Genomic DNA, 22286 nt, shown 5'->3' on the forward strand with positions numbered 1-22286 from the left:
AACTCTCCCTCCGGCTAAAGGCCACTGTACGGTGAGTCTAGACCAGCAAGGCGAAACTAGAACTGCCTGGCTAGCCCACAGAGTTGTGAGAAACAAGCAATCTTTTTGTAATGTTAAACCACTAAGTTTTGGGGTGTTTAATCACGCAGCCAAGGCTGAGACAGCTTGCGTTCTGCATTTTTCATACAACTGCACATTGTCATTTCCCCCCAGGTTATTAATATATTTGTTACCATTCTTTGGGTCGCAACCATCCCAAACCACCCCTGGCCACTTCCACAAAAGTGGAATGCATTAGAAGGTTCCTGGGGGGTGTCTCAAGGATCAAAAGGCAAAGTTGGGGAAGAGAGAAGTCAGGGCCGCTGTGGGGAGGTCAACAGCCAGGGCTCACGCAGTGGTCCATCCAGAAAACTGCCCTTAACAATCCAGGGGTAATGACTCCTGGACTGCTCATTTCAAGTTCTCAGGACAGTCTGACTTGTCCCATTTGGGCAGTGTCGACCTCTGGATCAGTCGGCTTCCATGAGGGGCTGGGGCAGAATATGAATGAAGACAGAAGCAAAAATAGCAGATGGAGGGGCGCCTGGGTGGCTCAGTCAGTTATGCATCGGACTTCCGCTCAGGTCATGATCTCATGGCTCACGAGTTCAAGCCCCGCGTAGGGCTCTCTGCCAGCTCGGAGCCTGGAGCCTGCTTCAGATTCTGCGCCTCCCTTTCTCTCTCTGCCCCTCCCCTGCTCGCACTGTCTCTCCATCTTTCAAAAGTAAACATTAAAAAAATTTTTTTTTCTTTAAATAGTAGATGAAAAAAAAAAATAGGTGAATGGAGGAAAACCCACTACGGAAGCCAGACCGGTGTAACTCACTCATGGATGGCCTAGGCCTGTTTTTCAACTGTTTTAAGTATTTTGATTTTCCAAAGCTGCTTTCGAATCTTTTTTTTGCTACGAATGTATCAAGGCTCCTTTTAACGGAGGGTAAGGATCTGCGTGGGGCCACACTTGAAACTGTAACGACTGCAGCAACATTGTATGCTGCCGCACGAGGCAACTGAATCTGTCCAGGCTTTTTGTACAGACGTCTCTGAGAGGGTGGATTGGCGGGTTTAATGAAGTTGAAAAAAATGTTTGGGGTGCCGAGAAGAAAGGAATTCGTACTAACACGTGGAAAGGGGTTAAAACCAAAGTAACAGGTGCTGTGTGAACACAGGAAGGAAGCAAGAGCGACCGCGGGGACTCGTTTCTGGGAGAGAGCAGCGCAGGGGTGTCAGGAGGGGAGCGCAGAGGGTGCGACCCCGGGGGGGCTGCACCGTTCACTGGACGGGGCAGCAACCCCAGCCCCTAACTGACGCTTCCCGCGGTGGCGGGCGCCTGGGACGGCGCCTACTGGGGACGCGGGGGCGCGGGCGCCTGGGCCGGGGACGTGGGCCTGGGGCCCCGGGCTGGCAGACGCGCTGCACCCCCGCGCCTCGCGCTCGGCACCGAAGCGGCCGCCCCCACGCAGCGGGCGGGGGCCGAGACCGGGAGCGCGCGGGGGAGGCGTCTGCTCCCGGGGACTGAGGCGGCGCCTTCGCCTGCCGGCTGCCGCAGGGACGCGGGCCGCCGCGCCGTCGGCGACATCTTGCTCGGCAGGAAAGCGCGGGGGAGAGCGGGCCGCTCGGAGCTGCTGCGCCACGCGCGCGGAGGACGGGCCGGGGACGCAGGGCCAGGCCGGCGCGGGACCGAGGAGGTAAGCTCGGAGGGCGCCCCGAGCCCCCCCCGCCCTTGCTTTGCCTCACTCCTGCCCCCGCGCTCCCCGGCCTCCCGAGGCCCTGTCACACCAGCCCGCGGCCTCTGGCCGCCGTCCCCCGGGGTGACCCCCCAGCCCCCGCAGTCCTGGCCGCTGCGCCCTCCTCCTGGAGCCTCCCGCGCGGTACCCCGCCGGGGCCGTCAGGACAGGGTCACGGGACGAGGCGCTACCTGGCCCGGTCCTCCCGGGCCCCGCCCCTTCCCGGGGCCGGCCGCCCGCTCCCTCCGCCCCCTCACCTCCGCCCCCTCCCGGGCCCGGCCCCCTCTGCCCGCGCCCCGCCCCTCCGCCCGCGCCCCGCCCCCGCCCGCCCCGTCCGGGCGGGGCTCCGGGTTTAAACGTCGCGGCGGGCCGGGTCGGCGGGAGGGGCGGGGCGGGTCTCTGTGTCGTGTCCCCGGCTCCGTAGGCGGCGGCGGCGGCGGAGCGGAGCCGCGCGCGCTCAAGCCCGCGGGAGGCACCATGTCCCCGGGGAGCGGGGTGAAGAGCGAGTACATGAAGCGCTACCGGGAGCCGCGCTGGGAAGAGTACGGGCCGTGCTACCGGGAGCTGCTGCACTACCGCCTGGGCCGCCGGCTGCTGGAGCAGGCGCACGCGCCCTGGCTCTGGGACGACTGGGGCCCGGCCGGCGCCTCGGACGACTCGGCGTCGTCGGCGTCGTCGGGCGCCGGGGGCCCCGCGCCCCAGTTCGCCCCCGCCTCGCCGCCGCCGCCGCCGCCGCCCGCGGAACCCGCGGCGCGGGAGGGGCCGGAACGGCGGGCGCGCGGGCCGGTGGAGGAGCAGGGCGCGGAGGCGGCGGAGGCCGGGGAGGCCCGGGACGCGGCGAGCGCGGAGGAGGCGGCGGACGGGGCTCTGCCAGGTACCGGGCCGGGAGGGGGGACGCGAGGGGGCCGGGAGGGGGCTGCCCTGGCGTGCGAGCTGCCCAGCTCCGTGTCTCGCAGCGCTCAGGGCAAGCCCTTCCTATTTACTCATTTTTTGGTTTGTTTTCTGGTAGACGGAGAATGCGCCTCCCTGGCCGAAATAAGGGTGGTGTCAGCCCCGCCTCCGCCCTCCCGCCCTTATTTCCGTCATCGGGTGGCTCTGGGTTGGGCCCGCTGTGAACTGGGTTGAAGTGGCGCTGAACTCCGGGTCTTCCTCCGAGGGCCGTGGTTGCCTTAGTGAGCTCCGAAATCCCATCTATTTGTATCTAAGCACCTTTTTTCCCCCCCCGTAGAGGAGCCCAGCTTCCGTCAGATTCTCAGAGGGGACCGAGCCCAAGAGGTTAAGGTCGCTGAGCCCAGCTTTCAGTCTCATGAATGGGGCCGCTGTTTTTCTGCGTTAAGTCCCTGACCTCGCTGCATTGTCCCCGAAGAGTATTTTGAATTTGTTGACGCAGGCGGTTGCGTAACTCCTGGTTGGTGGGAGAATATTCGTTGTAAGTGCGAGGTGCTCTCCGCTTCTTGCCCACCCACTCGTCCCCCGGGCGCGCACCCCTCATCAAAAGGCTGCCGCGGGGTAGAGGTGGAGCCGTAGCTGGAAGATGGCCCTCGGGTGCTGTGCGTCTTCTGTTTCTGCCCTGGTCCTCCTCCACCTTCTTTCCTGGCCAGACGATGGCCCAGTTGGGGTCTCAGCGCGGGAGGCCGGATGGACGGTCGCTGGTGCTTGGGGCCGGGCTAAATGCCTCAGGATACAGCCTGGAGTAACCAGGGGTTCCCTCCTGCTACTTTCTAGCGTTGGCCAGACACTCCCCCCACCCCTCCCCCAGTCCCAATTCTCCACCCCCGTCCCGGGTCACTCGATTTTAAAGAGGCTTGGGCGAGAAAAGTAACCAAAATGTATTGACCGCGTATTACCCCTCCAGTCGCTGATCTTAGAATATGTATTTGCTCGCTCAGCGTTCAAAACAATTCTAAGTGGTAGGGGGTGTAATTTTTATCTCCGTTTCATAGATGAAGAAATGGAAGCTGGGGATAGATGATCAGTGACTTCACTTTTGTTTGTTTACGGCACCGTAAATCGGGGATTAATCAGCTTTTCAGTGTCTCATCGCAGCCCCTCTGCAAGAGGCTGGAAGAGAGAAAACAATCTTTTAGTCACAGAGCCAGCCTTGCTTTGTTGCTGTCCTGTCATCTTCAGCCCTTCTCGGTGCATCCTAGAGCTGCCTTTCCATCCTCACATAACCTGTAAATCCCCCAAGATTTGTGGCTGTGTAGTAGCTTCCTAGCTAGCTTCTAGGAGCTTCCTAGCTTCAATGATCCCTGGTGGAAATTTGAATAACAGAAGGCAGAGGGGGCAGGGGCACATGCCTTCTGGTTTAGTCCCGTGGACGCTGGCCTACCAGCTAAATTGTGAGATGTACTTGAGGTGCCTGTGTTTGCCCGAGGTCCTGATTATTTTGGTTTCCTTAGAGACACGGAATCCTACTGGTGGCTGAGGTCAGTTATTTCTTATCTGCTGATATTTCTGGCTTAGGCATCAGGGAGAAGAAAGGATGTTTGTTGTGTCCAGGCCTCTCCGTTGCAGGACCATTTGCTTTGCCCCTGCCTGTTGATTCCTAAGTCTGGCAAGACTGAAAATCCTTGTTTTTACGTGGATGGTTTTATATACTAGAATGATGAGTACTCTTGAGTTTCTATGAAACAAACCTTCGGCTCTTGTTTTTACTGAAGCCGTATGTACACATAGAAGCATCTAGTTCTGTATGGCTTATTACAAGGATCCAGAAGACACACAGACGGGCCCCCTGTTCCTTAGAGGACCACTTCCAGCGCCTCTGGCTTTTCCTTTGGTGTTGATTTTTCTCCGAGTGACAAGGCTTTGGTTGACACTCCTTAATTTTTTTTCTTTCAGTCTTCAGCATTATCTATTGGCTTTCCTTCTTTTTAACTCCCTCCTAACCCATACACACGGGCCCTCCCCACACCTGCTCAGTAGTCGTCATGGAGTTTGTTGCACCTACAACTGTATCTACATTATTGTGCCTGGAAAATGTTGTGCCAGGCCGCCCTGTATTGTTTGCCGTGACTCCTTTTTCTTTCTTTCACAATACAACCAACACATCAGGTTCGCTCTCGCTCTCGACATCTTAAGACATCCCTCCCAGCGTCTCTGACCTACTTCCATCTGGCCTGGTTGCTGCTCTCTCTTGCCTGCCTGGTTCCACGTTGGGCGGGCCCTTGGCTACCACCCCAGGGACTCCTTGGCTTCTCTTACGTAGGAGCCCTTGTGTGGCTCTCACATCATCTTCCTTCTTGGTTTACCCCTCCCGTTGGAACTTATCTTCTAGTAGCTTCCCGAGAAAGGGTATGTGCGAGGTTAATTTTCTGAGAGCTGGCATGTCAAACGATAGCTTGTATTTCCGCCCCCGTGATTTGGTGAGTTCGTGGCTGAGCCTGGAATTCTAGGTTGGAAGTACTGTCTCTAAAGAGTCTGGAGGCATTTGCTGTGTTGTGTTGTAACTTGCGGTATTGCGTTAGGGTCCTGTGGTCTCCCGATTCTTGATAACGTGTCCCCGCCCTCAGGAAGCTTTTAGGGTCTTCCCTTTGTCCTTTGCGTTCTGAAATTTCTCCTTGATCTAGGTCTGTCTTCCTCCAGTGTGCTTGTGAGCCCTTGCAGTGAAACTCCTGCTTTGTCATTTTGGGAGGTTTTGTTTTTTCACCTCTATTTCTGTTCCTGTTCCTTTCTTCTCGAACTCCTTAGTTGGATGTTAGACTTCATGAATTTCTCCTCTACCTTTCGAATGTTCATCTGTCTTTTTCTTCTGTTTTTTTTTTTTTTCTGGGCGATATTCTCAACCTTATCTTACAATTCTTTCTTTCTTTCTTTCTTTCTTTCTTTCTTTCTTTCTTTCTTTTTAGAGAGAGTGAGAGACAGCGAGGGTGGGCAGTGGGAGAGAGAGAGAGAATCTTAAGCAGGCTGCATGCTCAGTGTGGTGCCCCCCCCGCCCCCTGCAACTCTTCTATTTTTTTTTTCATCTGTGGGATTCTATTTATTTTTAAATTAATTTTGTTTTCTGGACTTGCTACCTTCCCTCCCTACCTTCTTTCCCCCCCCTTCCTCTTTTTATTCCTTTGTTATAAAGTTCATTTATTTATTTTGAGAACGTGAGTGGGGGAGGGGCAGAGAGATGTGAGGCTTGAACTCACGGAAACACGAGATCACGACCCCTGAGCAGAAACCAAGAGTCCTACGCTTAACCAGCTGAGCCACCCAGGTGTCCCTCTTTTTATTCCTTCATAAAAAACAGTATTCTCTTCTCAATTCGTGCATATAGTGTCTTTTATTATCTTGCTGAGGATATTACTAGAAGTTTTTTTTGTGTATTTTCTTCTCATTGTATTTCTACGGCCTAGTTTCTGGCTCCCCACCCTCTCCCCACTTGTGTTTCTTTTTGCTTTTAACCCTGTATTTCTTTTTTTTTAATTTTTTTTTTCAACGTTTTTATTTATTTTTGGGACAGAGAGAGACAGAGCATGAACGGGGGAGGGGCAGAGAGAGAGGGAGACACAGAATCCGAAGCAGGCTCCGGGTTCTGAGCTGTCAGCACAGAGCCCCACGCGGGGCTCGAACTCCTGAACCGGGAGGTCATGCCCTGAGCCGAAGTCAGATGCTTAACTGACTGAGCCACCCAGACACCCCTCCGTTGGCTGTTTAAATTTTATTTTAAACATTATATATTGACTTCCCATCATGGGAGATGATGTAGCTTAAGATCTTGGCTCTGCCCCGCCCACTCCCTGACATTTACCAGCCCCCGGTTTGTCCCACAGTATTAACTAGGTGACTATTTTGTTTAAAGCACGATTCTGTGCTTGAATTATTGTGGCTATGTAGAAGTATGCACAGGCGGGCCGTGTAGTATATTCTGACTACATTTTCTTTTCATTTCTGTTTTTCCTGAAGTTAATCATTGTTTTACCTTTTTGTATGCGTGTGTGTGTATGTGTGTGTGTGTGTGTGTGTGTGTGTGTGTGTGTTTATATTCCCATGACTACTTCACCCTGAAATAGTCCGGTAGTATTTTAAAACTTGGCATATGCTAGACACATTAGGTGTTCTATTCATTTATTTTTCTTTTTTCCCTTGGAGACTTTTTTTTTTTTTTTTTGAACCCCCATCCTCCTATTCCAATTTGGACGTTGTGCTGTCAGTCTGGGACTTCTCTTCACTGTTTCAGTATTTCTTTTGCTCACATCCTTTCTCTGATCTCTCTTGTACATCTCGAGTGTTCCTTCGTGTGGCTTATCGCTTCCTTCTGGGGTAACATGTCCTCTGTATGTCCTGAGAAATGTTGCATGGGAATAGAAATTTTGTGACCTTGCATGACCGAAAATGCCTGTATTATATCCAAAGGCTGGATTGATATTTTGCAAGGCAGAGAACTATAGATGAGAAATTTCAGTGTTTAAAGGTATTATTATATTGCATCCTAGTTTTTGGTCTTGCTTTTTAGAAGTACCATGCCATTCCAACACCTTGTGTATGTGACCTCTTTTTTGGGGGGCGGAGAGAGCAGTTTTTAATAGATTCTCTTTATCCTAGGTGTTCTAACAGTCTATGTCTTTGTTTTTTTTTTTTTAAGTAAGGTCTACACCCAAGGGGCTTGAATACCAAGATCAAAGTCGCATGCTCTACTAACTGAGCCAGCCAGGTGCCCTTTATGTGTATGTCTTTTTTTAAAAAAAGTTTTTTAATGTTTATTTTAGAGAGAGAGACAGAGAGACAGGGCACAAGTGGGGGAGGGGCAGAGAGCGAGGGAGACACAGGCTCCAGGCTCCGAGCTGTCAGCACAGAGCCCGACACGGGGCTCAAACTCATGAAGTGTGAGATCATGACCTGAGCTGAAGTCAGATGTTTAACCGACTGAGCCACCCAGGCACCCCTGTCTTTTATCATTTATTGGGCTGACAACTTGGTGGGCCTTTTTAGTCTGGAAACTTCTCGTTTAGTTCGGTAATATTTTCTAGTACTGTTTAAATAATTTCCTGTGCTCTATTTGCTTTTTCTTTCTATATTTACTTTTAGTTGGATGGTGTAACTCCTGGATCAAACCTCTAACATTTTTATTTAAAACTTTTTTGATATTGGAATTTTGGGTTCTGTTTAAAGAACTCTTTAACTGTATCTTCCAATCTTTATATTGAAAATTTTAGTTCTGCCATCCTAGTTTTAAATTTTGGAAAGATTACCTTTTTTTTTTCTTTTGTCCCAAGTTTTATTTTTAAAAATTAAAAAAACAATGCGGGCACCTGGGCGACTCAGTGGGTTGAGCATCTGACTTTGGCTCAGGTCACGATCTCACGGTTCATGGGTTCGAGTCCTGCGTCGGGCTCTGTGCTGACAGCTGGGAGCCTGGAGCCTGCTTCAGATTCTGTGTCTCCTTCTCTCTCTGCCCCTCCCCCACTCGCTCACCTCTCTCTCTCTCTCTCTCTCTCAAAAATAAACATTAAAAATTAAAAAAAAATAACATCCTGTTCTTCTTGGATTTCTTTTAACTCAAAAAAAAAAAAAGCCATAATTGAGAGGTCTGTTATATTTCATACTCTTTTTGTATACTTTGGACTTTCTCTTTTTAGAGGATGTACTCAGATGTTTGCTCTTAGCCTGTCTGCTCGCATGTAAGAGTGAGACTTGCAGAGCTTTCCAGGAGCTCTGGCTGTGGGGGTGCTTGTTGACTAAATGGATGAGGACGAGCTGTTTCTCTGGGGGACTTAAACATAATAAGTACCCATTTTTCTTGTGTTCACCTCCCCGGATGGCAAACCTCCAGTCTCCTGCCTGGGGCGGGGTACAAGCCTGGCTGTCAGCATTCAGGGAACAAGAGTTGGGGAAAGGGAGGAGGGGCCTTGTTCTTTACCACATGAACCTGTTTTTCAAGAAGGTGTCGCCCTTTACTTTTCCTGTGCCTCGTATCTCAAGCCCCTACCCACTCTGCTTCTCCATCTCTGGGGAGTAACACACATGCCTTCTGAGCTAGGAGAGGGGCAATCACGTGGCATACCGACTGGAGGAAAGACTTTGCAGGAAGTGTCGACAGCGACATAACCGAGTGACCCTGAAAACTAGTGGCTTAAAATTCCACTGCTCATTTATTACTGCCCACGGTTTCTGTGGGTTGGAACTTGCCCTGGGCACAGGGGATGCCGTGTTTCCACTCTGTGCCGTCTGCAGCCTCTGCTGGAAGGTGCCAGGGCTGGGGGCTGGCTGCTAGGGCACTCGCTTGTGACATCTTCATGCACCTGGCCTTCCTCATAATGTGCTGGCTGGCCTCCAAGGGCGACTGTTCCTGAGAGAGAGCAGGGCACGTGCTGGGCTGCCCTTTGTGACTTATCACCAGAAGCCATGGACCACTTCTTTCTCCCCATTCCTCGCTTATGAAAGTCTGCCCAGGTTCAGGGGGAAGAAACATCCACCCCCCCCCCCACTCCCAATCTCAACAGGCACATTCATATTATGTTGTCAGAAGAGCATGTGGGTTGGGGGGCCTGGGCGGCTCAGTGGGTTCAGCGCCCGGCTTCAGCTCAGGTCGTGATCTTACGGTCTGTGGGTTCGAGTCCTGCATCGGATGTGCTGACAGCTGGGAGCCTGGAGCCTGCTTCCGATTCTGTGTCTCCCTCTCTCTCTGCCCCTCCCTGTTCACGCTCTGTCTCTCTCTCTGTCTCTGTCTCAAAAATAAACATACATTAAAAAAAAAAAAAAGAGCATGTGGGCTGGGACACTGATTAATGCTGGACCTTTGGAAAAGGCATTCCATTACACTGGCCTTCTGCCTCATTTTCTATTTCCTTTTGGGGTTCAGTGTGTGTCCTGTGGGACTTTCTCCCGCAGGGAGTTAGGATTCGTCCTACTCAGTTCTCAAGGTCACTTCTACGTCCTCATCTATGTTCCAGCTTCCAGAATTGTATGGACACCTGCTGTCTGGTGTCATTGTCTCCCTTGCTTTTTGTCCTATGGGTTATGCGTTTTTTCCTTCACTTTAGTGGGCTTTTGGGAGGAAGGGACTATATGCACATGTCATCAGTTCGTATTAAGCCTAAATTCCATTTGCTGTATTTTTACTTAGATTTACTAAAAAAAATGTTTTTTAATCTTTATTTTTGAGAGAGAGAGAGAGAGACAGAGAGAGAACAAGTGGGGGAGGGTCAGAGAGAGAGGGAAACAGAATCTGAAGCAGGCTTCAGGCTCTAAGCCGTCAGCACAGAGCCCAATGTGGGGCTCGAACTCACAAACTGCGAGATCATGACCTGAGCCAAAGTTGGACGCTTAACCGTTTAACTGACTGAACCACCCAGGCGCCCACTTAGGTTTATTTTTTACTTCCTTCTTGATCAGTCTTGCCAGAGACTTGTGAATTTTATTAGTTTTTTTTTTCCCCCAAACTAACTCTAGACTCTGTGGATTTTCTTTATTAATATGTCTTTATTGATCCATGATCTTTTCTTCCCTAACGCTTTGTAAGATGGGTGCTTTGCATTGATTTTTTTTTTTTTTTTTTTTTTTTACCTGCCTTTCTTTTTGGATGTGTTGATTTCAGGTTGTAAATTTCCCCACAGTTACTGCTTTAGCTATACTGTCAGTTGAGTAGGATAAATCTTAACTCCCTGAAGGAGAAAGACCCGTGTTTTGTTATATAGTATTTTATTTACTTAAGCAAAATCATTATGATTCTTAAAATACATGAAAAAATTAATAAACCTTAACACTTATGTATATAATACAAACATAAGGAAATGTATTTATCTTAAAAAAAAAAAAAGGACTATATCCTAAAAGCATACTATAAACGTTACGCTTAATGAAGACACTTCAGAAGCATTTCTAATAAGGTCAGGATTAAGGAAGGAATGCCTTCCATCACCACTTTTTTTTAATTGTTAAAAATTATGGTAAAATCTGCATAACTCGCTCTGCCATTTAACCATTGGTAAGTGTGGCATTGAGTGCATTCCCATCTTTGTGCAACCATATGATTTATTTTTGATCCGTGCGTTATTTAGAAATGTTTTTAAATTTCAAAACTGGAGATTTTAAAAAGTTACTTATTTTTGGGGCGCCTGGGTGGCTCAGTCGGTTGAGTGTCTGACTTCGGCTCAGGTCATGATCTCATGGTTCGTGAGTTCGAGCCCCACATCAGGCTCTGTGCTGACAGCTCAGAGCCTGGAGCCTGCTTCTGATTCTGTGTCTCCCTCTCTCTCTGCCCCATCCCCACTCATGCTGTGTCTGTCTCTGTCTTAAAAATAAATAAAACATTTAAAAAGTTAAAAAAAAAGTTACTTATTTTTGTTGTTTTATCAAGGTGATTTACACTATAATTACACCATAATTACCCACTATATAGAGGGTACATTCTGTGTGATTTCAATTTTGTAAACGTATTAAGATTTGCTTTAGAGACTCAGATGCGTAAATTCTTGTAAACGTTCCATTTCACCACATTATATATTCTGTAGTTATGGGATGCAGGGTTGTATGTATAGCCATTCGGTCAAATGTGTTAATTCTATTGTCCAGATTCTTCAAAACAGACCCTCCAATAAAACTGAGCGGCCCGGTGGACGTATTCTCTCTTTGTATCATCCGGCATGGTAGTTCCTAGCCACGTGGGGTTATTGAGCACTTAAACTCTGATCGGCTTAACTGAGGAATCGAATCTTTACTTTTATTTAATTTTCCTTTACGCTTATAGTTGATAGCCACGCGTATTGGCTAGCACAGCCCTACACCAAGACTGAATTTTTTTTTGTTTGACTGTCCTGTCAGCTCCTGAGAAAGGGGCATTCTAATCCTCTCCCACAATGGCGATGACTGCTGTTTTTGTTCCTCTGAGAAGGTCTTTGGTTTAAACTTCAGCCCTCCAGGTAAGATCTTGACCCGTATGGTCACATGCACCCACCTGACAGCAGGCAAGAGTTTCATAAATATTAATATTGGGCTGATAGGTTCTGTCTCTTCTGCATTTTCCGTCTTTGTCTCCTGCTGCTGCAGACGTACTTGGGTTGGTCTCTTTCTTTTAAGTGTTACGGAGAATAAACGCAACGATTTGATAGCCTGTAAATGGAAAATTGCTCCCGCTGGCCCTTCCTTCTTGTCTTCTGTCCTTACGAGGCCGCCCATCTTTTGCAGTACATTCATAAGCGCGTTTGCAAAATTATTTGTAGGGATAACTTGGCCCAGGGTCTCTAGAGAAGAGTTTACTCCTTTGTACGGGCGCCTGTGGACCCTCGGGGTTTTTAACATCAGTCTTTGTTTATCTGTGGGGGGCAGGGCTGGTCTGGTAGCTCACGGTTAGCAGAACTAGGCCTCCACTCTGTCCGGTACGCAGCCCACCGTGACCTGGTGCCCCGACCCCGCGTCCCCCTCTGTCAGCAGTAGGCGGCCTGCTTGCCCAATGCCGAGTCTCTTCCCCCTCGTCTGACGGACCCCCTCCCCCCTGCGGTGTTGAACACTGTTCACGGCTGCCGCCTTTACCAACGCTCTTCCCGTAGTTTCTCTCCTGGTGAGTTTTTCTCCTTTTCTAGCAATTCTTTCTCCCTCTTAGGCTCTCCTTCAGCCTGGCTGCTCCTTAAATAATGGTGGCCCTAGGGGCCTGATTCACTGTCCCCTCCTCTGACTCCACGTTGCTTCCCAGATGATCTGTTCCACATCCAGACCTCAGCTCCCACCTGCTGGCTCACTGCCTTGTCTCCTGGGTTCATGGGCCTGCTGAGTTCTTCCAGAAGTATCTCCCATCCGACGCCGCAAGTATCCTGTCTTTATCCTTGGGTGGACCTCTGTCAGAGGACAGCAGGACCATCCCCACCAAACGTCTGTGGGAGCCGTGGACTCCTCTTTGCTCCCAGGGCCGCGGGGTGTCTGTCGTCTTCACCGGTCTGTCGCAGTGTGGCTGGGCCGTCTGCTCTGGAGAGGCCTCGGTACCTCGGTACCTGCTCTGGAGAGGCTCGCTGTTCTGATCAGTGTGTGGTTCACAGGCGCCCAGTGAGTCTGAGCACCTGCCACGCTCGGTGGGCCCCCTTCTGGTCCTTTCTCTCCCCTCTCCACCCCTACCGTGACTCCTGGGCCCCACTGGCCCCCACTTCCCACCTCACCCCCAGACTCTGCCGTTGTTTGCTAGCTGGCCTTTCTGTCCTCGCCTCTCTCACTCATCCTTCACGTTGGTAGCTGGAGGCTATATCCCTAAAATGCAAATAGGGCCGTGTCGCTTTTTCAGCTTACAATCCTTTAGTGATTCTTCATCATTTTCAGGATAAAATGAAACTCCTGAGTTTGGTGTGGAAAGTCTCCTCCTTTGCCACCCGCTCCATGCCTTCATCCACAGACTCTCTCTGGACCTGTCATTTTGAACTATTTATATTCCCTTTTCTTTCCGGGCCTTTGAACAAGACATTCCCTCTTGTTGGGACTCTCTTTTTCTCTTTTCTTCCTGACTAGTTTGTCCTTTAACCTAAATCATTATTCCCTTCTCTGGACAGGCTTCTCTGGAAGACCTGGGTTAGACACATACAGACCAGGAGAGGAAGAGAAGGAAGGGAACTTTGGTAGAGTCAAGGTCATTGCTGAAGATAGAAGATAGAAATGACAGACGACAATCTGTCAAGACTTCACGCTTGTGCCCCAGTATCTTGACTTCCTATTCAGGGGCTTACTCTAAAGGGAATGTGGGCAATAAATAAATAAATAAATAAATAAATAAAGGGAATGTGGGCAAAAAATAAATAAATAAATAAAAATAAATAAATAAAGGTAATGTAGGCAGAAGCAAGAAAAGAATCACAACCAGAAATAGGAAGGGACAAGAATGTGTCCTAAAGAGGTGATGAGGTTTTAGAATAGCAATCTGTAAAGTCATCACCTAGAGCCAAATTCTGGAGCATTTGAAGTGAGGGGTATCCTTAAGACCTAAACAGCTCGGGTAGGTGAAATGGAGTTGTAGATGCATAAGGAGCCATTATTCAAAAGACTGAAATTAAATCACTCTATTGCATCATACACACAAATTAACTCAAGTGGATTAAAGACTCGAATGTAAGACCTGAAACCATAAAATTCCTAGAAGAAAACATGGGCAGTGAGCTCCTTGGCAATTGGTCTTAGCAATGTTTTTTTTTTTCCGGATCTGATTCCAAAGGCAAAGGAAACAAAAGCAAAAATAAATGGGACTACAACAAGCTGAACAACCGCGCAGCAAGGGAAAGCATCAACAGAATAAAAAGGCAGCCCATTGAATGGGAGAAGATATTTGCCTAAGGGGTTAAATATCCAAAATACATCAAGAACTCACACAACTCAACAACAAAGCACCAAACAATCCAAGTGAAAACATGTGCACGGGGTGTGAATAGACATTCTTCCAGGGAAGATACACAGATGGCCGGTAGGCATGTGACAAGATGTTAAACATCAGTCATTAGCAGGGCAGCGCAAATCAAAACCACAATCAGCTATCTCCTCACACCTGTTAGAATTGCCATTACCAAAAAGGCAAGGGATGACAGGTGGTGTGAGGATGTGGAGGAAAGGGAACCCTCCTGTACTTGGTGGGGCTGTAAGTTGGTACAGCCACTATGGCAGACAATATGGAGGGAGATTCCGCAAAAAGGTAAGAGGAGAACTAACCATATTATCCAACCATTTCCCTTCTGGGTATTAAGCTGAGGAACACAAAAACACTAATTCGAAACGACATAGGCACCCCCATGTTTATTCTAGCATGAGTTACAATAGTCAAGATAGAGGAACAACCCTAAGTGTCCACCGGTTGACGTTGACGAGTGGGTAAAGAAGATAAGGCATATATACACACAATGGAGTGTTCCTTACCCAGCCACAAAAAGAAGAAGGAAATCTTCCCTTTGGAACACCACGGGTGGGTCTAGCAGGTTTCAGACCAAGTGAAAGAAGTCAGACGGAGAAAGACAGATGCCATGCGATCTCACCTAGAAAACAAGACAAAGGAACAAAACAAAAGCAAACTCCTAGATCCAGAGAACAAGTTGGCGGTTACCAGAGGGGAAGGGAGTTGGGGGAAGGCTGCCTGGCCGAGGGGACTCAACTGCAAGGGGACGGGTGGTAACTAGACTTACCGTGGGGATCAGCCTGTAGTGTCTACAGATACCAAATTATAGTGTCGTGCACCTAAAGTTCATATGATGGTATATGCCGATGTTACGTCAGTAAAAACAACCAAACAAAAAAAAAGGAAATTCGGGCCGAAACGAAACATGGGATCACGAAGCGTTGAAACAACATCACATAACTTTTACAACAAATAAAGGGTCTATAAAAAGTAATGAGCGGCCAAATGATAAAATGTTGTTAAGGGAAGTAGGTATGTTTTAGAGCACATCCTTCATGTCTGACGTTCACCTCAGAAAGGGCAGTCCCATTTCCCTTGAGGATTGCTGCAGCTCTGCTGACAGGCTTTAGGGCTGTGTAGACCCTGGGCCCTGATTCATGCAGTCATTTCTATCGCAAGTGTTGGGGAAGCCTTCTTATTTTTTTTATTTTTTTAAATTTTTAAAAATTTTTTTTTGTTTTTTTTTTTCCAATATATGAAATTTATTGTCAAATTGGTTTCCATACAACACCCAGTGCTCATCCCAAAAGGTGCCCTCCCCACACCTCCAGCTCTTCATGCTGGGAATCCATAGTGAGTAACTATGGAAACCGCTCCCGATTGTGACTGAGGACTGTTCAAACTAAGGTGGGCAGCTTACTCTTTCTTACAGCATGTTAAGAGCCACAGGGAGCTCTCCATATTCGTGGCACCTCAAAAAGAAATGAAATTGAGCACGTTAAGAGCCGTAGGGAGGTTTCCGTAATCGTGATGCACCAGAAAGAAACGGGATCCCGGAACTTGAGTTGAGTGACTTAACACCTAACCTTTTACATCTGCTGAGAGATTACTGCAAATCCCGATCTGTTTCTGAAGTGAGGCCTTGATGATTGGACTTCCCTTGGGGTTGTGGAGAAAGCCATGAGGCTGTGGTGCTTTTTAGGTTTTAATATTTAATTGGGATGCTTGATATCGGACTGTGAGTGAGAGTTGTGGCTTTCAAATAGGTTTGGTCCAGCCTTGGTGGATTTGCTGTTGATTTTAAAATGGGCCAGACCATTTGAAAGGTATAACCCTGACTTGGTTCTGTATTTCTTGCTTACTTGGACTCGCGAATTGAGCCGTTACGGCATGAAGCGTTATGAATTTCACAACCCAGCTATTTGAAGTGATTATATAGAAACGTGATTTTAAAGCATTCTCGACTTGTTTTATCTCCTTTTTTTTTTTTTTTTTCAAAAGCACCGCCAGTGAAAGACACAAAAGAAAAACCTGAACAACAGGTCAGAGCAAAAGAGACTGACAAGTTACCCAGCAGTACTGAACCTCGACAGCAACCAAGTGCCTTATTTGCTAGAGGAAATAGGAAAGCAGCCAAAAGTCCTCAAAGATCATCAACTAAAATAAAGGAGAAGAAGCATCCGTTTGCTCTTTATGGGTGGGGAGAAAAACAGACCGATACAGGAAGCCAAAAAACTCACAACGTCTGCGCGTCTGCCCCCGTGCATGAGGTGGGTTCGTGGGCACCGGGCCGTCACTGCTTTTCCTTGGAGGCTGGGGGTTGGGCTGCGTTCCCGTCATCGGGTGTCCTATTCTGTGTTCACCACGGTGCTTTGGGGTCATGGTAGATCTTAGGAGATGGCAGGGTGGGCCAAGGAAAGCCTGGAATTTGGGCATCTGATTGGCAAACAGATTGAGGGTGTCAGCTCCCTGGAGATCGAGGGGTGTTGCTGGGAATTAGCTGGGATTTGGAAGATTTACCAGCATGGAACCAGGAGAAGAAGTGGCTGGAGTCAGGGTTTTCAAGTTCCGGGGGGGTGGGGGGGCGCAGGTGCAGAGGGGGAGCCCAGCAGGGCTGGTGGCTGCCCGTGTAGATGTGCCGTGGGCCTCTTGACAGGTTTCTGGTTCCTGTGGCTTTGATAACTGGTATTCCTCGACTCCCTTGTTATCTTTTGTTAGATTGATTCTGTAGTTCTTGGCACCTACTGTAGATTCCCTTTGGCTCTTTGAGTTCAATTCGGATGATTGTGTTTTCTCCTGCTCATCCGCAGCCAGTGCCTTTTACTCATTGGAGCCTTAGTTGTCCTCTTTTTTTTTTTTTTTTTCCCATGTTTATTTACTTATTTTTGAGAGAGAGCACAAACTGGGGAGAGAGAGAGGGAAACTCAGAATCCGAAGCAGGCTCCAGGCTCAGCTGTCGGCACAGAGCCCGACCCGGGGCTTGAACCCACGAACCGTGAGCTCATGACCTGAGCCGAAGTCAGACACTTAACCGACTGAGCCACCGAGGTGCCCTCAGTTGTCCTCTCAGTCCCGAGAACAAAAGAAGTTCAGTGTGTGCAGCCATAAAGCAATTACATATGTTAGCACTGACATGACTAAGTCGGCCTAAAGCAAAGAACGAATGAAAAGAAGCAGAAAATACAAAGAATTTGAATTCTGATGAATTACCATGATCAGATTTTTACTGAACAGACTTCTGAACGAACCCTAGCAGATGGTGTTATTTGGAGTGATATTTGAGACAATGGAGCTGTGGTTTAACAAAAGACTGGCTATTGCATGGGATTAAGTTCAACAGAGTTCGTCTGTAGCATGAAACGTCTTAAGTGGTAAAAGTCCTTTAATGGAATACTTATCCAGGCTTACTGCTAAGCATCTTCAATAATTTTCCAGAGCCAGTTTCTAGAGACACATGCAAATTAGCTGCTTACCATTTATACCTAAAATTTAACGTCCGTTTTTTATTGTTTAGCGTCTTGGTCACTGACCAGGGGCAAGGGGATGGCTTTTCTGGAGGAGCTGTTATACCTAGGAGAAAGGGATATGATGAAGCCGGGCTGGCCTCTGCCCTGGTTTCCATCCAGGTGATACAGGAATCTACAGGAAGGAAGAGTGCCGAATTCTCTGGAAGAGGGAAAAAAGGTCCTGGGGGTAGTAAATATTCATCGCAAATATTCTTGAAAATGAGTATAAAAGCCACGTAAGTTATTATACTTTTATTTTAGAAGTAACAATAATCTTTTTATTTTTGAGTAATTTAGATTCACGAATCAGCATTACGAGCCAAGAACAGAAGACAGGTGGAAAAAAGGAAACTGGTCACTCAGAGGCAGCGCGCTCACTCTGTAGACGTGGAGAAAAACCGAAAGATAAAGCCTTCCTCCTCGGAGAACCCATGGATGACAGAGTACATGAGATGCTATTCGGCAAGAGCTTAAAGGCCGAAACATTTGCTTGGACAGCCTCTTCAAAAGAGTGTAAATGAAAAGAAAGAAGAAACAAAACAAAAGAAAACAGACATAGATTTAAGAAACCAGCTGATTATGCAAGGTTTTCCGTAGGGCATGTCCAAAAGATTGCTCTATTTCAGTGAACCCTGGTCACCTACCTCAGTAGTAGGGCGACAGTTGAAGCCATAGATATTTGGTTATTTATGAAGCTCAGTCCCTAATATTTGATATTCTTATAAGGGTTTTTGTTTTAAAGCATCTTAATCTTTTCAGATACCGCCACCGAATGCCTTTAAATGGCTATTGATGCTTAACATTCAGTCTTCTCTGTCAGTGTAGCCGGAGCCTGTTTTCATCCTGTCCTGAGTAGCTTTCCAGATTCCATAGTGAGGAAGATCATTCCGACCTGTAGCTTAAGACTCATTTTCCTTACGCGTGGTTTTCTTCGTGAAAGAACGGCTCATCGAAAGGGAGTTTCGACACTAACATCGACTCCTTGTACAGTGACGCCAGAACCCCCGCAGTTCCTGAAAAAGTAAACTTACTCGTCTTTCAATTATGGCACCACTTTACACAGACCGTGATATTTAAGAATTATCTGGGCTGGGTGAGGGTCCTCTTTTCTCTTTAAATTGTCATCTGGGCACTTTCTATCTCGTGCAGATTTTAATAGATCGAATGCAGTCCCGTACGTAAAGTGCCAGTGCGGTGTGTTGAGAGGAGTACTGAACTTCTTTTGTGAAACTTTTCTTTTCATTACTGCAACTTTCTTAACACGTAACGGGAGAAGCAGCTCCTTGCTGCGGTCCAGCCTTTTGGCATGTACGCGCTGCGGACTCTTGCCTCTTCTTTAATAGTTGGCCGTGACATTTAGAACTTCCCGTGTGAAATTTCACTTAGCGATGTTGAGGTGGTCTTGCGCACGGGGAGGGGGATGACATCCAGATACCAGTTAGAGATGTGGCTTACCCCTACTTTCTCCACTTTTTCCTCTACAGAACTCGTTCGTAACAAAGCCTTGACGATGTACGTTGTTCAGACTTCCGCTGAAATGCATTTCTCCCGGATTCCTAGCCAGTGGAATGAGACGATGGTGGTGTTTGTCTAGGCACGGATGTTGAGCATGTAAACAAAGCGCTCCTTCCCTGGTACATTTCCTTTGGGGTTGAACAAAATGGTTTTAAGGAATGCTGGTTTCCATCCAGCTGATACAGGAATCTACAGGAAGGAAGAGTGCCGAATTCTCTGGAAGAGGGAAAAAAGGTCCTTTGCCTAGGCCAGGCCAGCACCCGTAGATGGGTGAATAAAATTTGCTATTAGGTGTGAGGTTGAACATTCCCTTGCTGTTTTTACTCTGGATCTTTGAAGTGTTGTCAATTTTTACTCTTTTTTTTTTTTAAAGTAGGCTCCAGGCCCAGTGTGGGGCTAGAACTCATGACCCTGAGACCAAGAGTATGCTCTACCAATTGAGCCAACCAAGCCCCCCATAGTCAATGTTTAGAACACAAATATGTTGTATTCCACATAAAATCTTCACACGATGTCCTCTTACAACTGTATAAGCTTTGAAAACTCAAGAATCGTGAGCTTTAAAAAAAAGAAAAAAGACTTTCTAAATACTTGCATCGTTCTGAGGTGAATCCTTTTACGTAGAGAGCTCTCCTAATCATTGAGATGGGTATTTAACAGGAAGTTCTATATGTCGGTCCAAAACAACCCTGCTAATAATCCTGGTGAACGTTACTGTCGTTATTAAAGTCCTTAAACACTGCGGGTACCTAACGATCAAATTAACGTGGCATTGTGATGGTGCAGCTGACTGTGAAAACTGTTCCTTCCAAAGCCCTTCGTGCACGTTTGTGTTTAGGCATCCAGCTCAAGCGTTCCTGTTGCACCTGACAATCTCCGGGAAGATGGCCTTGGGTGTAGGTCAGGTTCCACACTGACGGGCTGCCTTAGAAACCCAGCTTCCTCTCGGCTTTACCAAGCCGGACTCCCTCCCCTTTAGGGAACAGACTCGTATTCAATGTGCTTCCTCCTGGCAGCTCCAGATGGAGAAAAAACCTAGAAGGCAATATTGGCCAGTTTTACCCCTTTCTTAAGTAGAAGACCAATGGACAGGATTTTTAAAGTACTTTTCATGTGCATGAACAATGAGTACATCAGCCTGAATTAACTGTGAGTCCCCTTCCCATGTCCAAGTCATTAGTTGCTGAGGGTGTCTTTTTAGGGGTGAAAATCACCTTTGGAGCCCATGAAGTTTTTTAAGCGGTAACAATTTGATGGTCTGACTGTTCCCTTCATTCTAGAAACTCATGTTCCTAATTCTTATAAATCGTGTTCCTAATTCTTGGGACAGCGTGGAAGACAGCAAGCTGGTTTAAAATTACCTTTCATGTGTGCTCGCTTCGGCAGCACATATACTAAAATTACCTTTCATGTTGAAAAGTCTGAAACGGAAAATCCAGTGAGAATATGGAATAAAATAATTGCTGCCTAAGATTCTCTTTTTTAAATTTTGGTTTTAAAATTAAAAGTTTGCCATAAACATGGTTTCTGTGTTACTTTTCTTAAAAGCAGTAATCGGATACTAAGTAACATCTAGCAACTCTGCTGGACCAAGGCAAATGACAAGTAAATACAAATCTATTTCTTTTTTTGAAAAAATATTTTGAAATACTTTTTTAAGTGTATCTTTATTTATTTTGAGAGACAGAGCAAGCAGGGGACGGACAGAGAGAGAGGGAGACAGAATCCCAAGCAGGCTCCGCACTGCCAGCACCGAGCCCGATGCGGGGCTCGAACTCACGAACCATGAGATCATGACCTGAGCCAAACTCAAAGAGTCGGATGCTTAACCGACCGAACACCCAGGCGCCCCTATTCTTTCATTTTAAACTAAAAGGCTGCTCTTATTTAGGAGGTATCAAAATACTCAGTACCTCTGGGTTTTATATATATATATATGTATGTATACACACACACACACACACACACACACATACATACACTCCTATATATATATATAAACTCCACCGCGGTAACATTTCTAAGTACATATATACATTTTTTAAAAGTTTACTAAAGGTATAATAGGGTATAGATTCTCTGAATTGCTCATGATGTAGTAGGCACCTATTTATGGTACTTCATATGTAATACCTTTGTCATTGTTTCATTAAATAAAAATTGCCAATAACTTGAAAGGTGTGTGTGTGAGGTCACTCAAACTCTGTAAACTGCACGGAAGAATGGTGTCTGTGAGCCATTAGACGTCACCCGCCCCCCCCCAAAAAAAAACTCTCCTCCCCAAACAGAATTTTGTGCAATTGGCAGAGTTAAAAAAAAAAATTCTAGTGATAACCTTCCTCCTCTGACTTGAAATGCTGTACTGAGCATAAACTTTAAAAATGGAATGTTATCGTACTTGGTATTTAAAATGTTCAAAAGTATTATTGGCAAGGAGGGAGAGAGGCGAAGCATATGTTAGAAGTGAAAACAACTTTTCTGAGTAAAAAATAGTTTTACACTGGATTAGATACAAAATGATGCTAATGTTTCTTTATCTTGATTCTGTGTTTGGTTTGATACTAAAATGCTAATGCCTGACTCATAAGGCCCCTGCTATATAGTTTGTGATAAGTTAACATTTAAAAAGCAATACTGGGGCGCCTGGGTGGCTCATCTGGTTAAAAAGCAATACTAAAAATGTGACCTGATCATTTCAAATGCTTTTGAAATGGAGTTTTTGGACAGCAGAGTGAATAGGGAGTAATACAGTGTAAGAAGACACTTAATCCCAAATTCTAGGCAAGGAGCTATGTCGAGATTATTGGCCCAGATTTGCTCCCTTCAAGCCTAGTAGCGTAAAAGGGAAATAAATTGCTTCTTTAACACTTATTTCCATTTTGAAAGTCAGGACACCTGCATGAAGACATTGGAAGCCTCTCTTGAGATTTCTTTTACAATTTGCAAAACTGTACTTAAGAACAGTCCCTCCCCCCTGCCCCCCTCCCGCCATGTTTTATGGTTATTTTGAGTAGTGCCTTCCCTTTAACATTCTGAAGGAATATAAGGCCTACTTACAATCCCAAAGCTCAGGCGATGAGAATTCTGGGTTGTCTTTTCGAAGAACTATGTATTTGCTTTTAGCTTCTATTTAATATTGCAATGACTTGGAAAAATGTGAATAAACTTAGGATTATGGGCTGAAACTTCTGTGGGAAATACTTCTGAGTAGTA

At 47.0% G+C, this 22286-nt stretch overlaps 1 protein-coding gene across 1 annotated transcript; it reads left to right on the top strand.

Moving 5' to 3' along the window:
- Window positions 1–2176: 2176 nt before the first annotated feature.
- Window positions 2177–18110, top strand: CCSAP (centriole, cilia and spindle associated protein). The gene is made up of 3 exons (XM_047088676.1): window positions 2177–2640; window positions 16054–16322; window positions 17856–18110. Exons 1-3 carry the CDS (start codon window positions 2244–2246, stop codon window positions 18030–18032), a joined length of 843 nt encoding a protein of 280 aa, XP_046944632.1. The 5' UTR covers window positions 2177–2243; the 3' UTR covers window positions 18033–18110.
- Window positions 18111–22286: the final 4176 nt, after the last annotated feature.

This window comes from Lynx rufus, unplaced genomic scaffold (assembly GCF_022079265.1).
Source record: "Lynx rufus isolate CCGP_SWC_20201006 ecotype Redwood Valley unplaced genomic scaffold, mLynRuf1.p SCAF_25, whole genome shotgun sequence".
In the NCBI taxonomy this organism is placed as follows: Eukaryota; Metazoa; Chordata; class Mammalia; order Carnivora; family Felidae; genus Lynx; species Lynx rufus.